The 25909-nt window shown below is 40.0% G+C and overlaps 3 protein-coding genes across 4 annotated transcripts in view; 1 reads left to right on the top strand and 2 right to left on the bottom strand.

The window, feature by feature from the left end:
* ogfod3 (2-oxoglutarate and iron dependent oxygenase domain containing 3) overlaps positions 1–12916 on the bottom strand; it is a 37005-nt gene extending 24089 nt beyond the window's left edge. For both annotated transcript variants that reach the window (XR_520996.1, XM_008302059.1), the window contains exons 1-7: positions 12769–12916; positions 10308–10534; positions 7842–7917; positions 7663–7705; positions 6190–6254; positions 5467–5523; positions 4800–4953 (exon numbers count right to left, since the gene is read on the bottom strand). Coding sequence is in view for 1 of the 2 variants with exons in the window: in XM_008302059.1 (XP_008300281.1) it covers positions 4800–4953; positions 5467–5523; positions 6190–6254; positions 7663–7705; positions 7842–7917; positions 10308–10534; positions 12769–12836 (690 nt within the window). In the remaining variant the exon portion in view is untranslated. The remainder of the gene's footprint in view (positions 1–4799; positions 4954–5466; positions 5524–6189; positions 6255–7662; positions 7706–7841; positions 7918–10307; positions 10535–12768) is intronic.
* Positions 12917–13068: 152 nt separating this feature from the next.
* On the top strand, positions 13069–20769 carry hexd (hexosaminidase d). Its single transcript, XM_008302060.1, has 12 exons — positions 13069–13250; positions 13334–13421; positions 13509–13624; positions 13833–13920; positions 15487–15651; positions 15726–15909; positions 17076–17147; positions 18275–18473; positions 18613–18774; positions 18855–18962; positions 19643–19732; positions 20369–20769. The coding sequence occupies exons 2-12, from the start codon at positions 13335–13337 to the stop codon at positions 20538–20540; spliced, it is 1443 nt and encodes a 480-aa protein (XP_008300282.1). The 5' UTR covers positions 13069–13250; position 13334; the 3' UTR covers positions 20541–20769.
* On the bottom strand, positions 20690–25684 carry cybc1 (cytochrome b-245 chaperone 1). Its single transcript, XM_008302061.1, has 6 exons — positions 25566–25684; positions 24530–24617; positions 24342–24383; positions 24063–24233; positions 23815–23959; positions 20690–21742 (listed from the first exon to the last, which is right to left on the bottom strand). Exons 2-6 carry the CDS (start codon positions 24615–24617, stop codon positions 21574–21576), a joined length of 615 nt encoding a protein of 204 aa, XP_008300283.1. The 5' UTR covers positions 25566–25684; the 3' UTR covers positions 20690–21573.
* Positions 25685–25909: the final 225 nt, after the last annotated feature.

Raw genomic sequence — 25909 nt, 5'->3', positions numbered from 1 at the left:
TGCATTTTTATCAGCTTTTTTGATAGCAACACTCGAAGAAATAACCTAAAACAGAATGCCAATCCTTTCAGGAGTTATCCATAATCACGCTTTCAATTCTAACTAATTAAGTTGTAAATCAGTGAAGCGTTTTCTCCCCAAACAAGACTCTTGTTTGTTGAACTTGCCTCAAGGTCTTCTCTCAGTCCCAGAGCAGCTAACGTCTCATGACAACGACTAAAGAGTAGAATGAAAGACTAAGATTAAAGCAGTGAGTTTTAAAGCTTCACTTCATGAATATTTATAAAGACGGAACGATGTATAGCGTGAATAGTTTACATAACAGCACAAAGGTATGGGCTACAGGAAATTAAGAAACAGTCTGGAAGGGGATTACCACTTATTTTAGGAAATTATCCAACACTATTTGCTGATGCAGCAAAACATAACACTTGCAGTAGAACAAATCTGAACTGATGTAAGAGTGAATGTGAGAGAAACACGAGTTGATATGTATGTTCTTAGAGATTGTCTCTGTGGTTTTAATTCACTAAACTGACTAGACATCCAATTTTAAAAGATCAGCCTTCAAGCAAAGAATCTAAAATTCATTTCAAGGTAACATTTTGAAGAAGATCAAAATGCATCCATCCATTTTCAGCTGCTGATCTGGTTTGGAGTCCCGCTGGCAGCAGGCTAAAGTCAAGGATATATTTAACACTACTTACAAATATTAGAACAGCAGGGTTCTCACTCTTCAAGAAATTATTTTCCAGGACTTTTTTTGTGACACAAGGCCAACAAGACCGACGGATGTCATGACCTAGACGAGCAAATTCCTGTATGTGGAAGTTACCTTTAAAACATTCAGTATGGTGCAAAAAACTTTAGGAACTTTAGATGCCTGAAAGTGTCTGATCTCACCCAAAATGATCCTGCTCAATTACAATGTGCCCAAACATCCGGTTAAAGTCATAAAGACCAATTCCGTCTTCCACAAAAAGAACAAGGAAGACTGCAACAGATGGCGTGAGCCCCATGGAGTCTGTCTGGGATTAGATGAACCGGCAGAAGACCTTCAGACAGCCTGAATCCACAGAAGAACTGAGGCAAATTAAACAACTTGTCAAGAACCTTGAAAAATTCTATGCTTTCTGAAAGGCAAGGACTCTGAGCAAATGTGCTCTGTCTGTTTGCTGAACCTTGTATGAAACTATTCACAGTAATAGTTTTGAAAACATCTTCATGGTACTTTTGGTACCTAAAACATTCACACAGCACTGTTCATGTCAATCTATGACTCTCTGATCAGACAAAAACAACACCTGAGCTTTTCTTTTCACTCAAAAATCTCATTTTTATCAAATGTGTTAAGATATTTCAGATAAGCCCACTTTCATGTTTATTTAATCTATTGTTTTAATGATGAAAACATTCCCCCTTATTAAACCTGGACTTGACTAAATAGACTCCACTTCCTGTTCAGAGGTCGCATATGGTGAAAATCTTGTGGCTTTTATAAACTCGGAGGTGTAAAGTCAAAGCTGTTAAGATATAAAAAAGTTAATTCCAGACTCCCAGCTTTACAGGCAGATAATAACTTGACCCAGGTGCTATCTAACACCTAACTAACCATCAGCCGTCCAGCTCAAACTTCAAGTATCCCTGCGTCTACCTCCCCGCTGCAAGCCAGGTGAGTCATTGAGAAGGAGCAGCTGCCTTGCAGTCCACCAAGTTTTATGACTTGCTAGAGCTGCCTCTGTTAACCGCAAAATGTCTCAGCTACAGCAAAGCAAACCTAATGTTCTGCTGTTGGCTGCTAGAGTGAACACACAAGTGTTCGTGCACTCCCAGCATCTGGGGAACAGATTTCTTTTATTCTGATGGCAATGTCCCCACAAAAATAGAAAAATTCATCTTGTCATCACATTGTGCTGCTCGTGTGGCTAATATTACCTTTAGCTTTGATCATAGCCACACAGTTCAGAGCTCTGTGGAAACTGTAATGCTGAGGGACATCCATAGATGGTGGAAACTTCAAGTTAGATTTGAAACAAATAAAAAAGGACTGGGTTACTGTGTTTCCATGTTGACTGTTGTACTTCAGTGCAGTCTATTTGCATCTCTCCTGCTCTCTGTGCTCACACATACTGAAATGTAAAGCAGCCAAATTCCCATTATGGCTTTTACAGATGTTTCAGTTTTATCTTGTCAGACAACAGAACAAGTATGTAATGACTGAAACACATCCCATTAACACTGTTGTTAACCTGCAGTCACTTCACAGCTATTACTCAAGTTGTAGCTATGCACCAGTAAAACCTTTTTTACCCCCCTACTTGTTTTATTTTATAACCACAGAAAAAGAGAAACTCATCACATATGAGTTAAAAACAACAGATGTGCTGTACATTTTGTAATGTTTCCATGTCGAATCATCAACCAGAGAGACAGTTGGAGGAAATAGAAAGTCTAAGTCTCCTGGTGTGAGCACCTGTGCAGTCAAGTTTTTGTCTGTACGTCCAATCAAAGATACAGTGAGTGTTTTCTTCCTGAAGGAGGTGTGGCCAGCAGGAGATCACTGGTTTTCAGAGTAAAGCAGCCCATTTAGAACAGCACTGAAACCCAGGGTTAAACAGTCATGGTAAAATGAACCATCTTTGCTGTATTTGGAGCTAAAAAATTGAATGACACATGAAATTTGCAGTACTGAACATAAACAAAATACAAAAAGGGCCATTTCACAGATTCTTTTTGCCTTTTTCCCATCCAGATCATGTCAACCAGTACTAGATAAATACAGCAACACTATACAGCAAGAGCGTGGTTAGCTGTGTACACCGAACCTAAAGCCAAAGTTTAAAAAGGTTTAAAGAGAGGTGGTGCTCTTTAAACCTGAAAGAAGTCATGCAGCTACAGGGTTGCCACAAAACCCCTCATGCATTCAGTTGGTGATGCAGAAAATGCATGAATAAGGCCTATGTTTTATGCTTGGTCTTAATTTTACACTTCTGCTACAGCAACTAATCGAACACAGATTAGAAAATTGATTAGTCTACAAGTGTCCATCACAGAGGATACTTAATCAATGAAGGTAATTTCATTTAGATATGGCCCAACACGAATGTGATTTCCACACATCGTTCAGTATGGGACAGTGTCAGACCTAAATGCATTGAAATGTATCAGGTTTAAAGTTTAACAGCACTGTGACATTAGAAATAAGCAGCTGCGTTAAGAGTGCACTGAGGGGTAAAATCAAAACAATAGCTGACACGATTTACAGTCTTACCTTATTTGCAGTAACAGCACGTTTTTTGCCATATCTTTTATTCACATTCTTCATAGCTCTGTATTGCAACCAGACTGTAACATCCCGTTCCTCCTGACTGAAGTAGGTGCATGCGATCAGTTCATTTTGTGCAGATGACAAGTCAAACAGCCCCTTTAAATGGGAGCACGCCTAAAGTCTGAAGAAGATGGTATTGATACCCATTATATCTGTGATTGGAGGTTTTGTTGAGCCAGCTAACACAGAGAAAGTCTTGATATGTCCGACTGGCTTCTTAGTTCATACATTAGGTCCTTGATTGATGACCTGGTCTCATGTAATCTGGATGGATTTAGGTTTTTTTTTTTTGGCTTCATGAATGAAACAGCATTTACACAAAGATGAATATGAGTTTTAAACCAGGTTAAGGCTTTTACTGTGACATCTTTAATAATAAGAGGATCAAAAATGGCAAAATTGTCGCTAAATAATGTAATTTAGTTCTCCCTCAGGATTTCCCTAATAAATGCAAAACTGTAAATCCTATTCGTTTTGACATATTATGGATTAAAAGCTTATGGCACAATGTGTATAATGAAGACTACATCTTACTAAAAAATGAGAAAAACGTGCTTCTACTGCAACGCACTACACACATCACACATCTGCAGACGAAATAGATCTTGACTGGAAAGAGAGAAGACCCAAAACCCACAGGGCTATGTTTTCTGCTCTTTAACTCAGGGAAAACAATTCTGTTTATCCTGCATGTGTGGATCCCCATCGTTGACTTCGGCCTTCGGGAGGCTCCAGTCTACCTGTGGCTCTCTGCAGTTTCTAGCCTCATAATTCAGTGAGCCACAACCCAAAAGTGTTTTGTTAATATCCTTCCAGGGCTCCTTTTGAAAGGTGGATAAGAGTGCTTCAATAAATTTCCGTCATCTTACAAAAGTGTGCTAACTTTGCTTAACGGTTCAGCCCTCTGGGTATTGATGGCAGCTATTATCAAGTCAAGACGAGCTGACTTCTTTACTTGACAGATAAAAACACCGAGCCAATCACAAGACAGCAGGAATTCGTAACATGTAATAAAATATATTAAAAAAAAGAACCATGCAGCATTTTTGAGGGAAATCTGAGGAGATCCAATCCGTTACTGCACAGAAGCGCACTCCTCCCCACCCTCTTCTCAATCTACATCTACAAGTGAACCCAGCCACCCCGCAAAAACTCATTTCCGCAGCTTGTATCTGAAATCGAATTCCTTCCGTCACTGCCCAAACTTCATGGACTTAGGTGAAGGTTGGAGGTAGATTGACTGCTACGCCAGGAAATTCGCTTTCAGGTTCAGCCAATCCATTGAAGATATCAAGATGACTTCCATCAGCCCATTTATCGGGAGCAGATTACATCTTGGTCATTAGGGATGCACCGATTGATTTTTTGGGGGGTTTCCAGTGCCTTTACTAAAACTCAGGACTATACAGGTTACAGGTCACGCGCTACACAAACACAAAGAACAAGCCCTGGCTCTGTTTTTGTGCGTCACCTTGTCAATGTGCGGGTGCCAGTACTCGTCATGTTGGGTCTGGGCTGCCGTGCTGTTGATTCTGGAGAAGAAGGTGGGCTTGGTGAGGTACATCAGTGTTGGGTTCAAACCAAACGTCTCAGCGATAACCGCCTGGATTCTCCCACGAACATTTCTGACAGCAAAAAACACACAACGTGTCAGGGTGTCTTTCAAGCAGTGTAACTTATGACACACTGTCAGACAGTAATGTCACATCAACGCAGTCACGACAATGTCCCAACTGCAGTTCAGCAGCTTGGGCTTTATCAGCACATGTTTGTGCTACAACCAACAATACCAAATGGTTCACGACAATATTCAGCATTGTTTCATGTGGTGCTTTGATGTTTTTATGCTACATTTAATAATCAATAACATATATAATGTGGAGAAGGACATTTGAATAGGTGTAATGCAAAAATCCATACATCTGTTTGGTAGACTAACAATGTCACTGCAAGATATTGATCCATTTCAAACACAAGAGAAGGCTACTAAATGCATTTTAATGAGGAATTATGTTTGTGTACCATCATTTGAGTGTATGCCATCTTTCAAAGGAATATAAGTTTTCTCATTCAGGAGCAGAATTCTACGAATTTGCAATACACGCACAGATGATTTTCAATTAAGGTTCTTTAATCACCTGTAAAGTTGGAAGTCTTCTTGTGTGAACACATCCCTGACCTGATCCCCAAAATACCTGCCGCCACATCCACGATCACAGACAGACAGTTCAGACACAGCCAATCAGAGACACATGAGCACGCAGACACAAACAGCAGAGGAAGGGGGGAGAGAGCAGAGGAGAAGGGATCTATTAGAATAAATTAACGTTTTGCGGCACAGCACAGTGCACCATTACCCACATGGGTATACCACCCAAACATCCGGATTCTAAACATCTGACTGCTTCACACAAGTCAGGTCCCAGCGGAGGGGAGGGTGAAGGTTGGGAAATTGGGTGGGAGTACCACTTCCTGATTAAAATCAGCATGATGGTCCCCGAGGATCCAGCATCAGCCACCTACCCAATGGGATGAAAGAGAGAGAAAGAGACGGGAGCAAACCGAGGCAGAGAATGAATGAAGAGGAGGCATTAAAAAGGGAGAGTGATAGAGGGGAGCAGACGATCCAAATAAAACTGGGTTCTGCTGACTGTGATGAATGAGGGTCGAACGGGTCACTGGACCTGGAGAAGACAGCTCACAAAGACCGGCATTAGTAAGATTGATGACTAAACTCCATATTCTGGTGAATATATTTCTGCAAATGTTACATATCATGTTGGATTGCATTCCCGCAGGCACGGGCAATAAAAATAGAGTAGACAGAGAAGAACAAATAAAAACAAGGTGTACTTTCCCACCTGTAGATGTTGACAAATTGTTTTCCCATTGACAGCGCCCCAGAGTGCAGGTCCAGTATGGAGGCCTGCAGCGAGCAAAGGGGAAAAACAGGAATTAGTGCAAATGACAAATAAACGGAACAAATAAGTTGCTGATGCACACTGGTGCACGCGTGGCACAGTGATCGTTCCAAGGTTCAGCGCTGGTCCCTTGGTGGCCTTTTTGTGCTGTTCTTTCTTTGCCCTTTACTTGTTATTGTTCGTCAGCTCCTTTGGGACACGGTGCTGAAAAGAAGTCATTTTCTGAGAAGTCTCCCTGTTGCTTCCCACCCCCCGTTCATTGAAGTGTCTTAACACTCCATAAACAGTTCCTTTATTGGCTGAAGACCAGGCCCAATTGGGAGGGAGAGCATTATTAAGGCATGTCAGGGATATCCAGACATCTCCGGACAGGAACATGACGGCCTGTTTTACCTTTCAGAGCATCTCATCAAGCTACTGTATGAGCCTGCCCTCTAGTGCACAGAGGGTGCATCACAGCAGGGAATCTGAAAAATATGGAGCACACTGTATGTGTTGGACATTTGGATAAATCCAGGCTCCTAGTGGTAATATTTTCCTTACTTGTGGTACAAATATATTTGATTGTGAACTTTTCTGCCAAAGTCTGTAAAAAAAAAATGCATGAGGGACATGTTTGTTTGTTTGTTTGTTTGTTTTTTAATGAACAAAGAACATAAGGACTGTTTTTTTTAGACTGTATATTATTCATCTACATATTTTGACACCATCCAACATACATCATCCAGCTGTTTAGCTGGTAGTAGCCAGGATTACACACAGCCAGGAGCAGATGTTTTAATTTATGACCCCTGGGGGAATATTCGGAGATCAAAATTGATATCCCGATTACAGCACAGCGAACGAATAGTCGGCTATTCGGGTGAAGCCTTAGTCTGAGTGCCAAAAACAAGATGACAACAGATGACAACACACAAGTTACACTAAGGATGCCATTACTCTACTGTACCTTTACATAGTAAACAGGTGTTTGTGGCTATTCTACTGTAACATTTAAGTTTAAAATCTTGAATATTGCACCTTTAAGGGTCTCGTTAGTCCATATGGGTGTAAGATGCCTAATGAAACCATAAATCAGTCTCAGATGTTAAAGTGTTCTGGAATGCACCACAAAGGAGATTGCGATACAACACTACCACAAATAAATGCATGTTCTGTTAGCTACATGTTGCAGGAATCTTAACTTTCTGCAAGTCTACTTTCATTAAGTACTGACGTCAACTTAAAAGGTCATTCTTAAATTATGCTGTGCTGTGGAAAAACGGTCAGCAAAAATTTCTAATAGGTCTGCAGCACTGCCTAGTGAGGCTCTTATAAATTCATGTATGGAGAATTAACTAACTAAAAGACAGTCAGCTAATCCCTGCTTCACTGTAATGTTATTCCAACTGTTTTATTCGGTGGTATACTTACTCCTCCTTCTGACCCAGCCAGCGCCAGCCCCCTCTCAGCCAGTCTGTGTGTCAGAGACAGAAAACACTGAGAATAATTCAACCGTACTGTCCAAACATGAAGATGATAAATGGGAAAACAACGAGGTAAAACGCTGAGAAGGAGATGAGACACATTGTGCTGAGCATGACAGCGTTTACCTCCTGAGGACCTGAGCCTCCTCCCTCGTCACCACGGCGTCTGTGACAGCACGGCCACACTTCTGAGGGGTGCATCCTAGGACAGACAAAGTGCAGGAGAGGATTTTGAGAACAGCAGTATCTTGGTACAACATCCTCTTGGCCCCACAGCAGAGAAAGAGAGAGAGAGAGAGGCTAATCCAGCAACAAGGAGTGCAAAAAGTTTACTGTGCATTAAAGGCACCCAATTCAGGGCTCCCCTCCAACTTCCTGATAATTATAATTTATTGTTCATAGTCTAAACCTCCCACTGTGTTTTCTTTAGACACTGGAGATGCACAGTTTGACTTGTGGCAGAATCTTGTGTTTAAGAAGACAAATTTTGAGTTTGTACTCTCCTTTCTGCCAAGGAAGAGCTCTAAACTGCTCTTAATGTATTTCACAGCAGATAAGGCAGACAGCTTTATCTCAAAAATGTGTAAGTGTCGGCATTAAAGTAGTGTGATTGGAGTTCTAGAGAGTCAGTGATGCTTTGGGTGCAATATGGCAACAAAATGAAAGATACGCTGATCCAAAGATACGCACAACATTAAAACGACCTGCCTAACATCATGTAGGCCCCCTTAGTGACACTTTAGCAATTTCCCTGAGGTCTTGTACCGAAGGGATTAATAAAGTTTTATTCTAATTCTAATTCTATTCTTAACAGTTCTGACCCATAGACAGGGGATCTCTGTGGGTCTGCTATAGTGTCTAACACTGGGACATTGGCAGCGGATTATCTTGGTCCTATGGGTTGCAGAGTGAGGCCACTATGGACTGGGCTCGTTCTTGTACACCCTACAGATGCTTGATCAAATTAGGATCTGAGGGGTTTGGACACCAAGTTAATGCCTGGAGCTCTTTTTCTTTTCCTCTTGGCATTCCTGAGTGCTTTTAACAGGGTGGTAGTATTGCAATAATTAATTTTTGGGCCATTTGGTATATTTAATTTACATGTAGTATGTCTTTTGCACACTTCCTTAAAATTGTATTAAAAAGTGTGCTACATTTAAATCGAGGCCCAGCTAGTGGTAGAATAAGTTATAAATTAACATATAATGTTGTGGCTGGCCAGTGTATACACACTAGAAAGAATTCTTCTTTTACACATGTGGAACAAGTTGGGGCTACACAGTGGTTCAGTGGGTAACATTGCGCCTCACAAAATGTCCCCAGTTTGTGTCCCGGTGAGGACACCTGGGATCTTGTTCTCCCCGTGCAGCGTGGGTTCTCTCCGAGTTCTCCGGCTTCCTCCCACAGTCCAAAAACATGTTGAGGTTAATTGGTGATTCTAAATTGTCCGTAGGTGTGACTGTGAGTGTGCTTGGTTGTCTGTCTCTAAGTGTAGCCCTGTGATAGACTGGTGACCTGTCCAGGGTGTCCCCTGCCTTCGCCCTGAGTCAGCTGGGATAGACTCCAGCCCCGCTGTGATCCAAGTGAGGATTAAGCGGTGTATAGATAATGGATGGAACAAGTTGTGAATAAATAGTACAATGATTAGAGAACTTGAAATCTGCTTCTTTCATCTATCAGCCATCTGACTGTGACTGCCTGCTCACCTGCACTGCCACTGAAATGGTTTGGCAAGGGAGAGTATAATAATTATTTAGACATAGATTAATCATTTGTGCATTTTTCAAGCAAAAATGTCAAACATTCACCGGTTCTAACATCTTGTTTTTGAGGATTTGCTGCGTTTTTGTCTTGTAAATTAAATATCACCTTTGTTATCTGTTTTTCTTTACGTCCTTAGACTTAATAGAATAATCAATGTTGAAAATAATGACTTACTGCTGCACTGCTCACCCTCATTACCTCTGTTCAAGTGACAATTGTTTTCAAACTGTGGCTCAGTAATTCCAAAGTCCAGGGATGTTGATTGCCAATTGCATTTTTTACAAAAGGCAACCAGCTAGAGCACAGCTACCCAGGAACAAACCCAAAATAATGAGGGCTGCAATTTTCCTTTATAGGTGCTGTACGAAAAGAGGGGTTGGAGTTGTGTTTTACGTCTCTTCATGTTTTTGGGGTTTTTTGCCTTGAATTTTCAGTGCACACACTGAAAGCATATGCTTCCACACATTGCTCTGGTTGTTGCAGCCATTCATTCAGTGGAACCCCTGTTGAAACATGTACTCCTGTAGTACAAGATTATGCTCAAGTATAGTTGTGCTACATCGCCATCTAGTGGACTAATCTGTGCTGTTTCACAGTAGAGCTGCTCCAGGAATGAGAAAAAATGTGTTTTTTAAAACATTATTTTACAAAAATGCACAGTATAACACTTTCCCCATTGAGTTTCATTTTATTTTTTCCAATATGCCACTGGATAAACAAGTTAGTTATCAAGTGGGTGTGGATTTACCCTATTCCAGTCGTGTTTACACAGCAGACAGACGTCAGCTGATTGCGTGACACAGTGCAGTGTAAAGATCAGAGTCTCACCTGGGTAACGTTTGTAGTTCTCGTAGTCCTCAGAGCACTGGACGCTGTAGACTCTGGGCTGAGGAGAGACCAGCTCCCTCTGGCTGACCAGAGTTTCTGTGATATCGCTGTCCAGAGAGGTCACATACAACCACATGGCCACCACACATGCTGACAAGGCAACCAGCAGCAAGGCCACGAGCCCACGAGACCCCCGCCACGAAGATCCCTGCCTCAGTGCATTACCCCTGACCAAGACAGACGAAAGGTTCACTTAATCAACTGAGTTTGACTGACAGGACATCCAAGCTGTGCTAAAATGAAGAATTGGCATCATAAGCTTTTCTGTTCTCATTTTTTAAGCATTTGCTAAACCAGCGCACAGGTTAGGGATACATGAAAACTTGTGGTCTAAAATCAAACTTGGATAACAAAACATCCAATTATTTGTGCTGAGGTTGAAAATTTTAAAATGGGCCAGCAAATTGTGCGATCTTTAGTAAGTTTATTCATAAAGTCATTAAAAAAAACAAACCACCACCTTGACAGTACACACAAGAGCTACACAATATTAACACAAAAAGACAGTTGCTATATGAAAAACTATAGGATATTTTTTTTTTTTTATCAGGTTACTTGAACAACTCCATTTGTAAAGAATTCATTATTCTAGAATAACTGGGTCATTATGTAAGGGACTGCATCAGCATGAAAATATAAAATTAGTTTTAAAAAGCTGAAGTAGAGCCATTTGGAGCCTTTCTCATATTGTGTAACACTGGTAAAGTTATCCAAATTCATGTTTTGCTTTGGATGGCATTCAAATCTGGTTGTGCACTCATCATTCAGAGTTTTGTCCTACTGATTTAAATGGTCAAACAAATTAGTTGTCTTGCGTTGTGTAGCAGCAAGAACTGCAAGACACTGTCAACAAACTTCCTGTTTTGGGTCAACATCATCTTCTCTGCGTCCAGTATGTTTCTATACAGCTGATGCTCATTTCTTTTTGCCCCTTTTCAGCATTACCCTCTGGTTCCTCGCTCCTTTTGCTGTGCACATCTGAAGCCTGCATGTCAACAAACTACTAAAATAATGTTTTAGAAAATGTATGTATCCAAGAACTCTTAAACATTAACAGATCACAACATGTGTTTTAGTTGTTTGATAAATGACTGAGTAGGTTTCATGCCCTCTACATGGCAATACACGAGTTTAAAGTCTTACAACTTAACTCAGAGAGGATTGTTGTGTGTACTATTGGGCTGCACACAGCTGCATTGTGACGTGTGCATGCACAATAGTCAAATCACCGAAAGTCCAATGTAAAGTAAGGCAAACTACCTCAAACAAATCATGCTAAAATTTTTTTGCTGCTTGAGACAAAAAGACTTCTTGCACAGTTTGCACTTTCTAATCTACAGGAAGAATTGGTCTGATGGAACATCTTCTACTTCTGGAGTGTTTTCTTTATGACTTTATTCACAAAACAAACAGTTTGTTGCCTTGCAGGCTCCACATGTTCACAGCAAAATGAAAAAAGAACAGGAAAGAAACACTGAAAAGGAAGATTTGGTTGCAAACAGACACACAATGTCAAATACATGGGATTATCTGAACTTCAGAAAAGGTGATGTTGACCAAAAACAGCTGCTCTGTCAGCAATGTCTTGCAGTTGTTGCCACTACACAAGGCAACGCAAGTAATTTGACCATCTAAATCAGCACCACAAAACTCTGCAAGGTGAGTGCAACACCAGATCTGAACGCCATCAAAAGCAGTTGTTTTTTTTACCTTTGTCATTGTTACATCACATAATGTTCCATATTGCTTCATCTATCATTTTAATATTACTTCGCAGAATTTCCTAATCTTTTTAGAATGATTCATTCTTCCCAAATAGAGTTAATCAAATCATCTTGTGGAAATACCCTAATTCTTGCAAGCTACAAAGTGGACTATCTGGGAGCCTAGTCATAAATGTTAGGAAAATCTGAAAGCAGAGTTAAAATGTAACCTCAACCATGTCATGTGAAATTGTCTGTACAGGGCTGCAACTAATTAATGTTCCTGTCAAATAATGTGTAGATGCAGAAATTACTGAAGAACAGCAGAAATGTAGAAAGAAAGAAATTGAAGCCATTTCTTATTTTAATGTTCTAGTTAAATGCCAAAATGCATTTACTTCTTATTTCAGTAACAAATAAACTGTGGCTAAATTATTTTATTTTGGCAACATTCGTGTATACATTGTTTCTATTGTTGTGAATGAAGCTGGAAACACAAAGATACATTTACAACAACAGCCCAACTGTAGCTGTGGCATGCATTCGTTCACCCAGAGGCCTACGTGTACACCTGTATTTACAGTATTAGTTTAACACTAGCTGATCGTGCAGGCTGGCACCAGCTGGCTGCTACATGTCTCCTCTCACCCCGTCCAGCTGTGCACAGGTTGGACATTAGCACGGTTTCATTAGCCTACCTTTTGATTTTCCTCTCTATCTCCGAGGCGTTCGAACCCTTGGCGTTTCTCAGTCGGAGAAGAGCCATTTCACCTCACAGCATCTGCGCCGTAGCATTTAGAAGCTACACTGACTCCCGGCTGTGACTGGACATGCCGCACGCCGCGCCAACTGCTTGTACCACCACCTGAAGAGCTCAACTTCCTGGTTGCCGCGTATCCTCAAAGCCGATTGGCTCCCTGGAAGAGAAAGCGCCGTTTTCATTGGACCACGTCTGAGCCCAATCCGGTTGCACTACAGCTGCGAAAACACAGCTAGGCTACAAGGCAGGCAGCTAAAGCCTGCTGCCCTTGCGTGTTGCTTTTGTCTTTAACTACACTTTTAAAGTTTTAACACTTAGCATGTAGCGTTCCACTATCCGCTAAATTATTCGACTACCTCGGCTGCGTATTTGTATTAAAAATAGGCGTTTTCGTGCGGCAGATCGATATCCACTGTGCAGGTGAGTCAAACTAAAGATGCCTCTTCACAAACGCAGATACACCTGTTGCTGCTGTTGTTACAGTGAGATCTATGTATCAACAGGATGAAGTATCCCCCCTGGCCTAAAGGAAAGAAGCTGGTTCACCTGGATTTAAAAGGTGCCCCTCCACGAGTTGAATACCTGCACAGGGTAAAGCCTCCTCTGTGATCTGCTGAAGCATGTGTATTTACACCGTTCAGTTATTGATATGTGCTGTCCGCTAATGCACCTCCTCAGCTGATCGAGCTCTTCTCTCAGCTGGGTGTGGACGGCCTGCTGGTGGAGTATGAGGATGTGTTTCCTTATGAGGGGGAGCTGAAGCTGCTGCAGGCGACAGCACACCCGGCTTACAGGTGCAACACAACACCTGATCATGTTTCAATTTCTTTCCCATGTGTGCAGATCTGTGTGCTTTTTCTTATCCGTCTTATCAGGTTGTGAGATCCTGTAATATAGTTATAATCCTTCCTGTGTTGGATGCAGATAATGCTTCATGTGCAAGTCTGGTGTGCCATAAAAATTATCACGAAGAATGCTCATTGCTGTATGCTGTGTTTTTAGCCGAGAGGAAGTGTTGTCTATGCAGGAGTTTGCCAGATCTAAGGGCATGGAGGTGATTCCACTCGTGCAGACATTTGGTCACATGGAGGTGAGGCTGTCCTGCTGTTTATCACTCGTTATAAATACACTGATCAACACAACTTCAGGAACAATTTAACCTCCCCTCAAATGATTTTTACAGATACCTGAAAATTAGACATTATGTTACAAATCATAAGGAAAAAGGGAGAATTAGCAAAATCTCAAATAATAGAGAACAATATTTTATTTCAATTTTAGAAAAACGTCTCCCAGTACATAAACATGTCCCTTATCTTTATAAAAGATTGTCATCAGACATTTTTCAGAATACTTATAATATCAAGGAAAAATGAGAATTAGAATCAAATACTATGATGAAAGACGAACTATGGGACAAACTCTACAACGACTCTCATAAGGGTATCTACAGTCAGCAATGGAAAGAATTCAACTGGAAACTCAAAATCAGATTCAGAAAATTCTGATTTTTTAAAAGATCCCTCAGCAGCTTTATGCTGGAGACAATGTGGTAAAATAAGTGATCATATATTCTGAGACTGTCCAGTGATTCTTGGACACTGAAAAAGTATTAAAGAAGAGATTGAGAGAATTGTAAAAAGAGAAATCCCATCAAATGTACTGTTTTATTTACTTGGTGTTTTCCCGGTCGATGTTTTCAATGCTGACCAAAGATACATTTTGCATATATTATTATTGATTGCCAAGAAAACTGTCACTGTAAATTGGAAGGATGTTAAATCACCAACGGTAGCTGAATGGAAACAGAGGTTAACACGGATATATATGATGGAAAGGATGACTGCATCATTACAAATGAAAATGGATCTTTTTAACCAGAGATGACACATGGTTAAAGAGTACCTGGATATGTAAACTATATGGGTTGTCGAAGTTGATCTCAAAGTAGTGGAATTAATATATATGATATTTATTATTGCAAAACGTTTATCATTATGTACATTGGTATCATCTGCAATATTTATGTACACAGTATCTATATTATTATTATTTCTTTTCTTGTTTTTTGGGCTTTTTTCACTTATCTTGTCCCAGATGTTGTTCTGTTTTGGACTGTGAAAAATTGTGAATAAAAAGTTGAAGAAAAAAAAAACAAAACACTTAATAGCCACAACATTAAAACCAGCTGCCAGGTGAAGTAAATAACGTTGATCATCTCGTTACAATTCTGATTGGAAACTTTAGGTTCCAGCCTTCATGTGGATTTTATTTTGGCATGTAGCAGGAATGTTTGGGAAAGTTTGAGGAACATGACAATAAGGCCATCTCCTCAGATGCCAGCGTGATCAAGCATTAATGGGATACATTGGAACTTCCCTGATCCACAGAGGATCAACCACTAGACCCAAAGGATCCACTGCAAACATTCTTGTGTAGGACAGCACAGGACACCCCCAGAGGTCCTGTGTTCATGCCCCGAAGAGGTGGTTGGGTGCAGAAGGATGACCTACACAATATAAAACAAGTGGTTTTAATGTTGTAGCTGATCAGTGTATGGCTACAGTTGTTCCAGTTTGAGATGGAGTTCTGTATTACGTTCTGTCTTTCATATCAGAGGCCTGCATGTGTTTATTTCGTCCCCTTTCTCACACAGTTTGTGCTGAAGCATCGGCCCATGTGGCACCTGAGAGAGGTGACGCACTGCGTGGGCACCCTGAATCCCCACAGAGAGGAGGGGCTGAAGCTGGTGATGGAGATGCTGAGGCAGGTGGTGGAACTGCATCCTGGTCTAAACACGCTGCACATTGGAGCAGATGAGGTGAGGGCGGATTTTTGGTTAATGAGCAGCATTTTCACTGCTGAATCTAATGCGCTTGTCTCCATTGCCTCAAGGTGTACATGCTCGGTGAGGGTGAGGAATCCAAGCTTTGGCTGACTCCTCCTGGACATACAGTGGAGCAGCTTTTCCTGAGTCATGTGACTAAGGTGGCCAAGGCTATCAAGGAGGCGTGGCCTCACATGACCGTCATAATGTGGGATGATATGATGAGGGGCATGAGCCAGGACACACTGAAAGGTCAGTAGGAGTTGTGTTTGAAGTGTTGAGATTTCTTTTAAAAGCAACATCAAAAGTAGAGAGAGATATAAAGAAACAAGATTTTCAGTACCTTAGAAGCTTTTTCACACTATAGTATTCAAAGAAGCTACTTTTCTTCATTTGTGACATAATCAAATAGAATAGGATGCAGTTAGAGTTACAAATTGTAATCAAATTACAATTGCTTAGCACATATATGGTTTAATTATGCATACTAATGCAGTGATACTCACTGGGACATTTTTCTGTATTAATCACCTCTACTTTTAATACCTCAAATACATTTTTCTACTCACACTCTTATACTTTGAAATCCAGGACTTTACATGTAATGGAGTATTTTTGCAGCAGTAATGTTATAAATAAGTAAAATCTGATGAAGTACTCCATCAGTGAGCTACATTCATGGATAATAATGGCAATAGGTCCAATAATAAATTCATTTCTGCAAACAGAGATGCTATCCAAATTAAAATTCAAAATTGTGGTATTTTGTTAGGACCTGCTGGGACCATCTCAGGGTTACAATTCTACAATTTCATTTAGCAGACACTTTTATCCAAAGTGGCATACATCTGACGGCGGATACAACACAAGCAAGGATCTAGTCAGGAGAAAACAACCTGGATAAGTGCCATAAAACAAGTTCAAGTGTCATAGGGCGTTGATGCTAATAGCGGGCTTGGTGGGAGGTAATAGGAATATTTTTATTTTTTTGTTTTTCTTTTGTTTTCAGTCTGCCAAGTGCAAAGGTGTTCAGTGAAGAGCTGGGTCTTTAGTCTTTTCTTAAAGACTGAGAGGGAGTCAGCAGATTGAACAGAGTTTGGTAGCTCATTCCACCACCAGGGAACCACAGAGGAGAAGAGTCTATAGTTATCGACCTCAGGCCCTGTTGTGGTGGTTGTATCAGGCGGCTTTTGTTGGTCGAGCGTAGTAAGCGGGAGGGAGTGTAGATCTTAATGAGAGAGTTCAGGTAGGAGGGAGCTGTTCTCGTTGTAGTTTTGTGGGCAAGTGTCAGAGTTTTGAATTTGATGCGGGCAGCAACTGGTGATCATGCCCCATCTGTATAACCACTGTTGGTTTTGGTGTCTTTGCATTCAATTGCCTTTTTATTTAACAGTTGTCTTTTGTTATCCATGTCACAGCCAGTGGTCTAGTAGGACTCGTCCAGCCCATGCTGTGGGACTACACTCCTGACCTGGATGTGGACAAAACTGGTAGGAACTGTGCACGTAGTATTCAAACACTGAAATATTGTACATGATCAGCTAGTGCACTGTAAAACCTTTAACAGGAAATAAGTCAAATCAACTCATGTTTTCTGCTGTAGTTAATGTAATTATATGAACGTTGTGTTCATTTCTGGTTAATTCAACTGAGGATGTCTCACTTTTAGGTTTGAATTTAATGAACAGCTGAGAATTGATTCAACTCAAAACAAACATATCAACAAACATATTCCTCAGCCTGCGTTTTTAGAGTGTTAAAAGTCATCTCATTTTTTATAGTTTGAAGAAAATAGACATGATTGAAACTTGCTGCCTGAAATGAATGAAATGAAATTAAAAATACTTTATTTATCCCAGAAGGGAAATTCAATAATATGCCTGCCAAGTCTGTCTGTATCCTAAGTGACTAAACAGTTGATTCAACTTAATATCTTAAGTTTAATTAACTTGTTTTCTAAAGTTTTGCAATATCAAAACTCATACATAAAGTTGGGACAAAATATTGATTCAGCAACTTATTGTATCACCTCCTTTTGCAATACGCTTTCAACACACTGGCACCAGATATCTATATTTTTATTCAAACGTGCACTCTAAATGAATTCGGCTGACAAGTTTGACATTTCAGAGTTACTACTTTACGATTGCTTGTGGTAGAACTTATTAAATGAGTGAAAGAAAAGTTAATGGAAGTTAACTAACCTGTGGTGAAGAAGAAAAAGAAAGTCACAGGGGGTGAAATAGCACACCACTAATTAACAGAACTGATAAATGCACAATAATATGAAATAATAATCATTATATAAATGAATTATTCCTACTTTTTGCCTTTTTAACTGTATTTTTTCTTCTCCAGCCGCTCAGAAATCAGAATGTGTAATGTAAATGACTGTCTTGCAATATATCAAGTATCGCAATATCAATGAATTGCAACATTAACTCGTTCTGGCGTGCAGTTTATCATGATTGTAAATAAATAGTTGACTAAATTGCAGGTAACTCACATTTTAAAGGCAGCAGGGGATCTTGCATGTCTACAATTAGCAACCTTGAAATGAGCTACAGTGTGTGCAAGACATGGGCATTGTTGAATAACCTCTAACTGTGTTTTCCAGTGTCTCTGCTGGAGAAGTACTGCAGCGCCGGTATGACGGATGTGTGGGCAGCCAGCTCCTTTAAAGGCTCCACCAGTGTTTACACCTGTGTGACCAGCACACAGAGACACGTGGACAATCATTTGCAGTGGCTGAAGGTGGCTGCATCTCTGTCTGCTGGTGTGAACTTGAAGGGGATCGCCATCACGGGCTGGCAGAGGTAGGAGTCAGAGGGAGTTCTGCAGGTTGGAGTCGTCACATCCTGCAGTTTAGGAAAGCTGTTTGAGTCAGATCATTTTTGTGTTAGTGTACATGGAATAAAAAGTTGTTTACTTGCTCAATTTTGTACCCACTGTCAGGTATGACCATCTGTCAGTGCTGTGTGAGCTGATGCCTGTGGCTGTCCCGTCACTAGCATCCTGTCTGCAGACTCTCCTCCACGGTCAGTTCAGTGCCCAAGCTCAGAGCAAAGTCACTGAGACGCTGGGGATTTCTGCAGTGGATGTGGAAGCCATGGAGAGGTGAGGGTTTTCATGAACAACACAGTCACTGTATACAAGTATGTCCACGCTAACAGGAGTTTGCTCTGTGCGGCCCTCAGGACATGTGCAGCCGACTCGTTGTTTCCAGGAAGGAGGCTGGCGGAGCTGATCGTTGAGATCAATTCACTCCTCAACTCGGAGGATATACGATTTTTTGAAAGCAACATGTGAGTTATGGGAAGTGATTATAAAATGTAATTTCCACAGTTTCATTTACCTTACAGGAATAGTGTGACATTTTTCTTTTTCAGTAATTTATCAGTTTTTGTGTATGCAAAATATGAAGCTACAGCTAGCGGTGGGTTAGCTTAGCTTAACATAAAGTCTGGAAGCAGGTAAAAAGCTAGCAGGGCTTTCAGTGAAAGAGGTTCTACAGGGGAAGTTCTTGCAGTCAGAACACGGACAGATTCAGGTTAAAGTTTCTGCAATGGCTAACAGCCGAAAGTCTGGGTAAAAAAGTGCTAAAGCTTTGTTTACATGTTATGTGCTGGATTACGTCAAATAGTTCACCAACCACCCTCAAAATGTCATTTTGCACTGTAGTTTTCATACAGATTACATTTTTTATTTTTTATTTTTTGTTAATTTTTGAGCTGTAGAGGTTCTGAATTTGTTTTTTTTTTTAAGGTTTGGGAGGGACAAGTTAGCTGTGACTACATTTCTGGTCTTTATGTCAAGCTAAGCTAACAAGCTGCTAGCACTGGCTTCATATTTAGTATAGCCAACAGATGTCAATGCAAATAAGTGTAGTTGCCAAATTGTGAAGTATTTCTTTACCATTTTCATAGATAGAGCATATTATTATTCCTTTGTAGCTAAACAACCAAATGTTTTTGTGCTCCTGCAGGTTTGTAAGAGGATGGTTCAGCCCGTACCACCGACAGAGGAAGATGGTAACTCCGCTCATCACCATGCAGATTCACAGCCAAGCAGCAACGTGAGCTTACAGTTCTTACATTTCAACAAAACAGGTGAAAGCAGTCAGTCAGCTTTTACAAGTCAGACAGAGATCACAAATAATCTGAAGTTTTGGCTTTTACCAGGAAGCACCTTACTAGATTACGTGCAAATGTAGCTCGCAAATACTTCCTCAAGTCGTAACACATGACGTTTTGTTCTTAGTCAACCTTCAAATTTTATTCAAAGTAGCTACTTTATTTTGAAATGACACTTTTTCTCATAAAATATCAGCATAATATGATGTTTTCTTGAAATACTTAAAAAAAAATTTTGACTTTGTCTTAAAACGTTTCAACTTAATTCTCAAAATCCCAGGTTTTTATGCTAACAGCGTAGCTCTAGCAGTAGCAGCTCTAGCTGGGCAGTTGACAAGTTTGGTCCAGACTGAAATGTCTAAATGACTTTTTGATTGATTGCCACGACTTTTTTGGTGAAAACACTGAATTAAAATGACCTTAGTAATTCTCCAGCTTTTCCTCTAGTTTAGCAGTAGACAGAAGATCTTCTAAACACCAGTGCATTTGAATTTTTGTCGTTAGCATGTTAGCTTACAAAATTTAGCATTTAGCTCAAATGTGGCTTCTAACTTAAGCCCCATCTGGTCTCATCTCAGGTACTTGGTGATGTTACAACAGAAGGTGGAGGCAGTGAGGGAGGAGATGGTGCATCTTTTCCCAGAGTCGACGGCACAGGAGTGGATAGAGGAACATGTGAGCCCTGTGATGTCTCCTCTGCAGAGGATAACAGATGATATCGGAGCCTGTGTGAAGGAGATGGTGCCTTAGAGAGATCTTCCACTTTGGCATTAAACTGCTTTTTTGATGAATTCAGATACTAGTCTCCTAATTTTAGCACTAACACTAACAAGAGTTATTTTATATGTGATTCTCCACTTATTGGTGTGCATGTGAAGCAACGAGAGAAAGCAATGTAGTTTCAATACAAAAAGAGCTTTATATAAGATTTGCAAATGTACGAAAATAAACAGGTACAATAAAATCAACCATCAGTTAACAAAAATGCTCAGATTTTCCTTTCAAGTAGCACATATCAGCATTCACAATCAGAGGTGATTCATTATACTTTTTGGAAGAAAAAAGAAACTGTTTGTCCAAAGCACCCTACAAGTGTTTGCCTGAGATTCAGTCTTTGGTTCATTAAAAAAAAGTACAGAAATGTGAACAGACAGAACAGCAACAGACCCACGAATTTCACACCTAATTTACTTTCGACTGAGCTCAGAAAATCCTTCATGCTCAATTACAGTTTGCACATGCATTCATCTGGACTGCAGACTGGGTATGAATAAACATGCAAAAGAAGGTGACTATGAACTGGGTGGCCCAGAAAACTGTGGGAAAAACACTCTGCATTGTCTTGAACACATAAACACTTATTAGAGTTCAGTAGGAAGGCACAGAAAATCTATAATCTGGAGTGTATTCTCAAATAGTAATTAGTTTAAAAAAATGTTTAGATGTTTAGACTTACATTAATTTAAGGAAGGTTACAGTGTAATGAATGGAAAAAGTCCCTTTATCAGATTTCCTGGAGCTTTTTTTTTTTTTTTAATTTTACCAAAACTAACATGGAAATGATATTCAAATAAACTTTAATTTACCCGAAACACTGAAAAATACAAGGAGGAGGTCGGTGAGGAGACGCTAAACGAGTCAATATCCCTGGAGTCCCATGCACATGCTACAGTTCACCGTGTGTTGAGGGCATCACGAAAACCTCGTCCTCTGTAATGCCTTTGCAGTGCCATGATGCCCCCTAACGCAATCTACCCAAAGTTACAGTAAACACTACACGAGATCAGAGTTCATCAGCTTCATCGTCTGAGTCAGTGATGTTGTCCAGAGAATCTTCCTCCTCCTCCCCCTCCTCCTCTCCGTACTCGGCCTCATACTCCTGCTGCCTGCGTTGCTTCAGCTCCTCCAGCCCCAGGAAGCGTTTCAGCAGTGTGGAGAGAGCCTCCACGTCACTGACGGGTGGACAGAAGGAGAACAGGGATATGCTGTGTTATCTTATGTCAGTTTTATAGATAGACTTTGTCTCACTTGTTTTTTGAACTAACTGTTTGGTATTATTAGTCACATTAGTAGATCATGAATCCAAATAAAGACTATAGGAGGTTAATGAGTTCTACTGTGTGATAGGCTATGATGGCCCACAGTAGTAACAGCTGAGACAGCATTCTTTTGCAGTAGTAGTAGCTTAAAAGATCAATAAATTATCTAGAGAAGTTGTTGTGCAAGACTGGCACAAAGTCGATATTAGGAATAGAGATTTTAAATAATCCCTACATTGAACTATGTGTCAAATACACACTTTGTACCAGTGCTTTGTAAAAATGTGTGCATCAGTTTAGACGTACCGTATATTGTGTAGTACATAGTATGCATGTGAAATGTGCATATGCTGTATCATTAGAACACACATTTACTGTCTATCAGTGTGGAAATTTGTCTTTGGTAACGTTTTTTTTTTTTTTTTTTTTAATAGTTGTTTTCAAATGTTTTGATTGTGATTTTAATATGACTTTTGAGGAGACAAACACGTTTAGAGATACAATGAAGGGTCATAATTACAAAATTTGTGTCCATAAAGTATTCATGAATGTTCATTATCCTGGGAAATTGGTATACTCTTGTCGATCCTTTTTTTTTTTTTGTGGATCTCAGGAACAGTAGCTGTTGTGCTGTGACAGCTAATGGGGATAAAGGAAAAAATCCTGTTAAAAGGTTGAGCAAACAACAGCAAAGATAAGAAGCAGCATCAGCATTAGAACTGTTGTTTTAGGCCTCGCAATGAATTTAGGATCAAGGTTCGTTCCTTTTAGCTCCATATTTGGTCTCCACCTCGACCAACTGCTGAGAAAAATATCACACTTTTTAGCTGTTAAATACTCCTCTATGTTCATCAGCTACTCACTAGCTTTATCTGCTGTTTACTGTTGGACAGGTAGTCTGAGGTGAGTTGTTGCTGGAAATGAACCTAATTAGAGGCCTGAGAGGTAACCAGGACAGTAAGCCAAAACACTGAGCTCAAAAAGACTTAAAGGCTTCATAGAGACAAGAAGTAGTTTGATGGTAATTATCTTTCAGTTCATTACTTATTACCTGTACTAAGTAATAATATTCATATTAGCACTTTAAAAATAATAATCTTTCGACTTTCAGACCTTTAGTGGCTAACTAACCGTGGTCTGAGGGTGTAGGTTTTGTTTGCACAATTGTGTATGTGCTCTTTACCTCTTTTTGCCTTCCATATGAGCACATGTGTATACAAATATGCTTAGTTAGCAGTTTAATCAGTACACAAGGCAAATCCAGTGTGTTATATACAAGAGTCCTGCAATAAATCCTACATTTATGAAAGTTGCAATGTTACATTTTTTCTGTACTTTCATAAAGATACTTCATGAAGGTACAGTCGTCCTCAGATGTATTCATACCCTACCATTAATGAAGGGGAAAAAAACAGCTGTCACTGAAAAAAATTGAAATTGACAAATAGTAATAAATAAAAATGTAATGAAAATCATGATATTGCTTTTGAATTGTGGTTCAACAGAAATATTTTTTTTTTAAAAAAGCAAACAAGCATGATGGGACCCGCAAACTGATATTTAATTGAACAACTCTTTGAGCCAATCACTGCAATCAAGTGTTTTCTGTAACTCTCAGTCAGACTACTGCATCTGTTGACAGGTATTTGGATTTTGGCCCACTGCTCATCAGCAAAGTGCTCTCATTTGTCCGGGATAGTTTTGTTTCTTGTTTTTAAATTATTCTTTTCAACCACAATTCAAAAGCTATGTCTTATTTCAGCAAATTATAATTTAGCAAATTTTTATTTATCATTACTTTTTTCAGTTTCTAGTTATTTGAGTGACTCTTGTGAATTTTGCCTTTTCTTTAATGGAAGGATATGAATACATCTGAGGACGACTGTACAACGAAAACTTACAAAATGCAAATACACTGAATGGTCAGATGCTGCAGAATGACCCATGAATTAACATGTAGGAACTGCCAGCTGCAGGTAACCTACCTGCGTCCCCCCAGTGTGGCGCTCTGAGTGAGCGGGTAGGAGAAGCCTGCAGCCATCCGCAGCATCAGCAGATAACCCCTCCCCAAATACCGAACCCTCTCTTCCTGGACACACACGTCACACAGCTGGGTGAGATCCAACACAACTGAGAGAGGGAAAGAAAAAGCATTAAGATCCAACACGTTGCCCTCTCACCTCAATAATGGAGACTGCTGCATTGACTCACCTACTCGGTGGTTTTTACTGACCTTTCTCTTGCCCCTTCCTCCATAAGGTCAGGACTAAAGTATACAAGCTAAACGTCTTGAGCTCGATCAGGTTCTTGGTTTTGTCAAACACGGCCTCCTCCCACTCCTCCATGTTCTGCATGGCCACAAACAGGCAGCCGGCCACATAGAAAAGTTTCCACAGGACGCTGTCTGTGGGATTCACACAACACAAGAAGAACACATGAAGCAGATGGAGCTGCTGTAAGAACATGTAGGAAGTAACTAGGAAGAGAGATTGTGTAAATTCAGTTTGTGTACCTGAGCTGTAGTATGCCGCGGCCAAACCAACAGATGCTATACCTGCAATCAAAATGAAAGGCTTTTCATTTTGGAGACAATTCAGGCAACGGGGTGTTGAAACAAGTGTTTTAACTAAAGAGGTTGTAGGTGTATGGCTTATGTTGTGATGCTCATTTCCTGTTTGAGTGTTTCAGTAACAAACCTACCAACAAGAAGAGACCATGAGCGGATCCCCGGGGATCTCTTGAGGTGGAGAAGGGTGGAGCTGTGCTCTTCTACGATCATGTAGCCCATCTGAACAAAGGCAAGAACCTTATTTCAGTCCTTTATATATAAAAAGATCTATTTTACATTAATATAATACCAATACAATAAAAGCCTAGTTCACCCAAATCACAAAAATATGTTCTTAGTTTCCAGTAATATCTGCCTCAAAGATTTCAGCTGCCAGCTCTAACAACAACCAAGTGACATTCTCCAAAATTTATTTTATTTCTTCCTATATTGATAGGAAAAAAAATATTTATTTCTAATAACAGTAAGCTAACATTTACCTATCATTTATTTTCTTACACACGTTTCGTATTTTTGACATGTCAGACTGTTGTTGAAGCTTGTTGAATTTTAGAATTATGAGCCACTAAACAGAAGCCTTAATGTTGGTCATACTTTATTGCCATTGGGCTCTGTCCTTAAAGGAAGTTTCAAGACAGCTTCAGTGTGACTACATCAAATTTTACAATCTTAATTTATTCAGTTTTCAGCTTTTCTGCTGAAAATGTATAATTTAGTGGACTTAATTGCATTGCCACATTATCATATCTGTGCTAAGGTGGTGATCCACCTCTATACAAGTGTGAGTAAGGAGAGTTCAATAGGCGCCATCGTCCCTGGGATGTTAATCCAGCCATATCCAGAAACAATATTCTAGTTACTCCAGGTAATCCAGATATGTTGCTGGTAAGCATTGGAGCCATTTTCTGCCTTAAGAAATAATCCTAAAACTGAGATCTGTTTATGTGAGAAACTTGATATCACTACAAGTAGGAGGGGAACATATATTCATTTCTGCCTTTAGAGCCACGTTTTACGTTTGGGTGAACTGATCCTTTAATTAGATCTGTAAACCCTACAAGACCAGACTGATGTTGCTGCTGGTGATGGTAGGATGGGGTGTCCACACAACACTGTCTCACCAGAACAAAATAAAACACCAATATTGTGAGATTTTGTATCGCTTACCTTAAAATCTTCTTTTTTTCAGTAAATTAGGGTCGCTCGGCGTTAGGAAAAGAGCATTAGCAGGAGGAAACACATGCAGTGAATTATGAGGAAGTTGTGTTCATATTGTTGCAACAACAGCAGCAACTGTCCTGAATGGGTGATTCTTCCTTCCTGGAACCGTCGGCGCTGATTGGTCATTTTCACGCTACCTTCAAAATAAAAGCTTAGAAGGCATTATTTATTTAAATTATATTTTATTATATTTAAATTATAATACAAATATTTAATTTAATTATATTTAAATATTTAGCATTTAAAAACATATATATGTGTGTGATTGTGTTCGCTGTTCCCTGCGCACA

The sequence above is a fragment of the Stegastes partitus genome, unplaced genomic scaffold, assembly GCF_000690725.1.
Source record: "Stegastes partitus isolate 25-593 unplaced genomic scaffold, Stegastes_partitus-1.0.2 Scaffold1753, whole genome shotgun sequence".
Lineage (NCBI taxonomy): Eukaryota > Metazoa > Chordata > Actinopteri > Pomacentridae > Stegastes > Stegastes partitus.
This window is presented reverse-complemented; position numbering and strand designations above follow the sequence as displayed.

Excerpts from the sequence above, each read along its gene's own strand:
- cybc1 (XM_008302061.1), bottom strand. The coding sequence starts at position 24,617 with ATGGGCTACATGATCGTAGAAGAGCACAGCTCCACCCTTCTCCACCTC. Across the intron at positions 24,234-24,341 it reads CGCGGCATACTACAGCTCAG|ACAGCGTCCTGTGGAAACTT; the intron begins GTACACAAACTG and ends TGAATCCCACAG. Across the intron at positions 21,743-23,814 it reads GCCACACTGGGGGGACGCAG|TGACGTGGAGGCTCTCTCCA; the intron begins GTAGGTTACCTG and ends TCCACCCGTCAG.
- hexd (XM_008302060.1), top strand. The coding sequence starts at position 13,335 with ATGAAGTATCCCCCCTGGCCTAAAGGAAAGAAGCTGGTTCACCTGGAT. Across the intron at positions 13,422-13,508 it reads GAGTTGAATACCTGCACAGG|CTGATCGAGCTCTTCTCTCA; the intron begins GTAAAGCCTCCT and ends GCACCTCCTCAG. Across the intron at positions 17,148-18,274 it reads CCTGGATGTGGACAAAACTG|TGTCTCTGCTGGAGAAGTAC; the intron begins GTAGGAACTGTG and ends TGTGTTTTCCAG.